The sequence below is a fragment of the Merops nubicus genome, unplaced genomic scaffold (assembly GCF_000691845.1).
Source record: "Merops nubicus isolate BGI_N331 unplaced genomic scaffold, ASM69184v1 scaffold3658, whole genome shotgun sequence".
NCBI classification, from domain to species: Eukaryota; Metazoa; Chordata; class Aves; order Coraciiformes; family Meropidae; genus Merops; species Merops nubicus.
Window position 1 is genome coordinate 25,865 of NW_008624987.1, and position 2,122 is coordinate 27,986.

Genomic DNA, 2,122 nt, shown 5'->3' on the forward strand with positions numbered 1-2,122 from the left:
TCCCAGAACCGCCTGTGGCGCAAGACGAGGTCCCTCAACGCCGGCTCCTGCTGCGTGGGCGTGGACCCCAACCGCAACTGGGACGCTGGTTTTGGAGGTGAGAGCTGGGCCACCACCCCCCCCTCATTGGGCACCACTCCTACCTCCAGGAGTCCTCCTAGAGGGGAGAAACCTGGCAGGTGGAATCTCCTCCCTTGGGCAACCTCTCCATGACGCCTCCTCCGCCGCGTCCCAGGCTCCGGCTCCAGCGGCAACCCCTGTTCGGAGACGTACCGCGGCCCTTACCCCCACTCTGAGAGGGAGGTGAAAGCCATCGTGGACTTCATCCTTGGCCATGGGAATGTCAAATCCGTCATCTCCATCCACAGCTACTCCCAGATGCTGCTTTTCCCCTACGGCTACAAGACGGCGCCCGCGCCCGACCACCAGGAATTGGTGAGATGGCCCCGAAACGTAGCCGTGGGGCTGTGAGCACCAGCCTTGCTGGAAAAGTCAGGTCAGATCATCCCAGAACCCTCCCTGCTCCTCTCGGATGCAACCTCCACGTTGAAGCCCATCGCTTGGTTCTTGCAGGGAGGGCAGTTGCAAGATACCTCTCCCAGCCACCAAAAATGAAGAGTGTTTTGGGGAAGAGCGAGAGCAGAGGGGGTGGGAAACGATGCTGGGCTCTAGACCCCACTGCCCCAGGGTTTCTGCTGCCCCAGGGTCTTGGTCCACCAGCTCTCACCCCTCTGGGGCTCACCATTGCAGAACGAGCTGGCTAAAAAGGCAGTGAGGGACTTGGCCACCTTGTATGGGACGAAATACTCCTACGGCAGCGTGGCGGACACCATCTGTAAGTGTTGCCCCCTCCTCACCCCCCCAGGGGTGCATCCACCCCCAGTCCTGGCCTCACCCATCCCCTCCTCCCCCTGCAGACGTGGCAGCTGGCACCACCATCGACTGGGCTTATGAGAACGGGGTGAAATACTCCTTCACCTTCGAGCTGAGGGACACGGGGCGTTACGGGTTCCTCCTGCCCAGCGCCCAGATCATCCCCACCGCCACCGAGACCTGGCCAGCACTGCTGGACATCATGCTCCACGTCCTGGAGCACCCCTACTGAACCCGGCACCTCCTCCAGCCTCTCAATAAACACTCCTGGAGACTTTCTGGTTTATAGCTGGTGACTTTGGGTTTTTTTTTTTCATGCTAGACTTTCAAAAGAAACCCAGAGGTGGCAGAGAATTCCCAGCCCTGCAGGTGTTTGTTTCCCACCTCGTGGCTCGGGGCCTATCAGTCCCCATCCTTTGGGGCCAACAGCCCTGAAGGACCTGGATGAAGGAGGGGATGGGTGGTTTTTAGGCAAGCCAACCCAAATTTGTGGGTTTTTGGGCAGCGTTGCTCCATCGTCCCTTCCCCAGGGGCTGCAAGGAGGAACGTGGGGCACCCTCAGGGCCTCTCCTCGGGCACCCTCAGGGCCACCATTGGGTGCAAAGTGCCTTCAAACCTTTGCTCTTTCTTTTGTGCCACCTGGGATGAAGGTCACCTGCTCTGACCTCTGTCCTGTGCCAAACTTTGTGCCCGTTTCCCCTCCAGCAGCACCACCACGGCCACGCTTCAGAGCTCCACCTCACCCTGGGGCAGAGATCTGCATCTCACCCTGCTCAACCCAAGCCCATCCTCCTCCTCCTCCTCCTCCTCCCCGCGGCCGGCACCGTGGGCGGTGGGATGTTGGCACCTCCCCGGGTGACTCAGGGAGGGGACAGGTTTGGCCAGGAAGGGGAGTGCCACGGAGAGGGGGGTGGCAGGACCCAGGTGCCCAACCTTGGCTGGGTCCAGCTGGAGCTTTCCCATGGGAAAGGGCACAGCTGGGCAGGGGGTGGCCGGTGGGCGATGGCATTTAAGAGGCCCTGAGGCACCGTGGGGTGGTGGGACAGACCCTGAGCTGACCATGAGGACCCTCGTGCTGCTGGCTGCCCTGGGGTCAGCGGCCGTTGGCACCGAGAACTTTGTTGGGTAGGGGTCTGGCTGCTGGGGGGAGGTGGCTGAGAGGGGAGTGGTGGCACCAGCTGGGGCAGAAGGTGACCCCCAGACACCCCTGGTGCAAATCCCCAGGGTGGGGGCTTAGGATGGACTCATG

At 61.7% G+C, this 2,122-nt stretch overlaps 1 protein-coding gene across 1 annotated transcript in view; it reads left to right on the top strand.

Annotated features, from left to right (window-relative positions):
* LOC103777946 (carboxypeptidase A1-like) overlaps nt 1–1,105 on the top strand; it is a 5,581-nt gene extending 4,476 nt beyond the window's left edge. The window contains exons 7-10 of the mRNA XM_008945512.1: nt 7–97; nt 236–435; nt 751–835; nt 918–1,105. Coding sequence (XP_008943760.1) covers nt 7–97; nt 236–435; nt 751–835; nt 918–1,105 — 564 coding nt within the window. The remainder of the gene's footprint in view (nt 1–6; nt 98–235; nt 436–750; nt 836–917) is intronic.
* The last annotated feature ends 1,017 nt before the right edge of the window (nt 1,106–2,122 follow it).